At 45.6% G+C, this 1,148-nt stretch overlaps 1 protein-coding gene across 1 annotated transcript; it reads left to right on the top strand.

Moving 5' to 3' along the window:
* Positions 1-517: 517 nt before the first annotated feature.
* LOC101841879 (60S ribosomal protein L39-like) lies at positions 518-766 on the top strand. Its single transcript, XM_040748042.1, has one exon. The coding sequence runs from the start codon at positions 581-583 to the stop codon at positions 764-766; it is 186 nt and encodes a 61-aa protein (XP_040603976.1). The 5' UTR covers positions 518-580.
* The last annotated feature ends 382 nt before the right edge of the window (positions 767-1,148 follow it).

Raw genomic sequence — 1,148 nt, 5'->3', positions numbered from 1 at the left:
GGATTGACCTGTGTGCAGAAATTACCACCCATAGCTCCCTCCTCCAAGGTGACTGAAACCCTAGCCCAATCCCTTACAGAAACCTACCAAGATTAGCCAACCCGCCTTCTCTTTCAGCTGTGGGCATTACACTTGCCTCCTGGATTCAAACGCAGAATAAACCCATTGGCGGGCTGGAGAGATGGCTCAGAGGTTAAGAGCACTGACTGCTCTTCCAGAGATCCTGAGTTCAATTCCCAGCAACCACATGATGGCTCACAACCAGCTACAATTCAATCTGGTACCCTTCTCTGGCATGTAGACAGAACACTGTATATGTAATAAATAAATAAATCTTTAAAAAAAAAAACATTGGCCGGGCGTTGGTGGCGCGCGCCTTTATTCCCAGCACTCGGGAGGCAGAGGCAGGCAGATCTCTGTGAGTTCGAGGCCAGCCTGGTCTACAGAGTGAGTTCCAGGACAGCCTCCAACACAATACAGAGAAACCCTGTCTCGAAAAGCCGAAAAAAAAAAAAGATGTATATACGCTTCACCTTCCCTCCGCCATCGTACAGTGTTACGTCTGGGTCAGTGTCTCATCATGTCTTCTCACAAGACTCTCAGAATCAAGCGATTCTTGGCCAAGGAACAAAAGCAAAAAAAAACCAAAAAAACAAAACAAAAGCAAAATCGCCCTATTTCTCAGCGGATGCGGATGAAAACCGGTAGCAAAATCAGGTACAACTCCAAGAGAAGACCCTGGAGGAGAACCAAGCTGGGCCTCTAGGGATTCACACAATCAATGGCAAGAACTGAGAGTTTGCACTGAATGGTGGTCAACGCAAGCTATGCTACCGGATGAAGTTTAACATTTTTAACCTGGAGATTTGGTCATATTTAAGTTGGGATTGATTTGTCCAGTAATAAAAAATATAGAGCCTTTCAAAAAAAAAGATGTATATATGGTGTGTGTGAGAGAGAGGGAGAAACACAGAGACAGAGACAGACACACACAGAGAACATGCTGTGTGTGTGTGTGTGTAAGAGAGACAGACAGACAGACAGACACACACACACACACACTTACACATACACAGAGAGAACATGCTATTATATCTTCCCCCTTGTTGACACAGAGAGACAGAGAGGGGGGTGAGGGAAGGAAGGAG

Source organism: Mesocricetus auratus, unplaced genomic scaffold (assembly GCF_017639785.1).
Source record: "Mesocricetus auratus isolate SY011 unplaced genomic scaffold, BCM_Maur_2.0 Super-Scaffold_100007, whole genome shotgun sequence".
NCBI lineage: Eukaryota > Metazoa > Chordata > Mammalia > Rodentia > Cricetidae > Mesocricetus > Mesocricetus auratus.
This window is presented reverse-complemented; position numbering and strand designations above follow the sequence as displayed.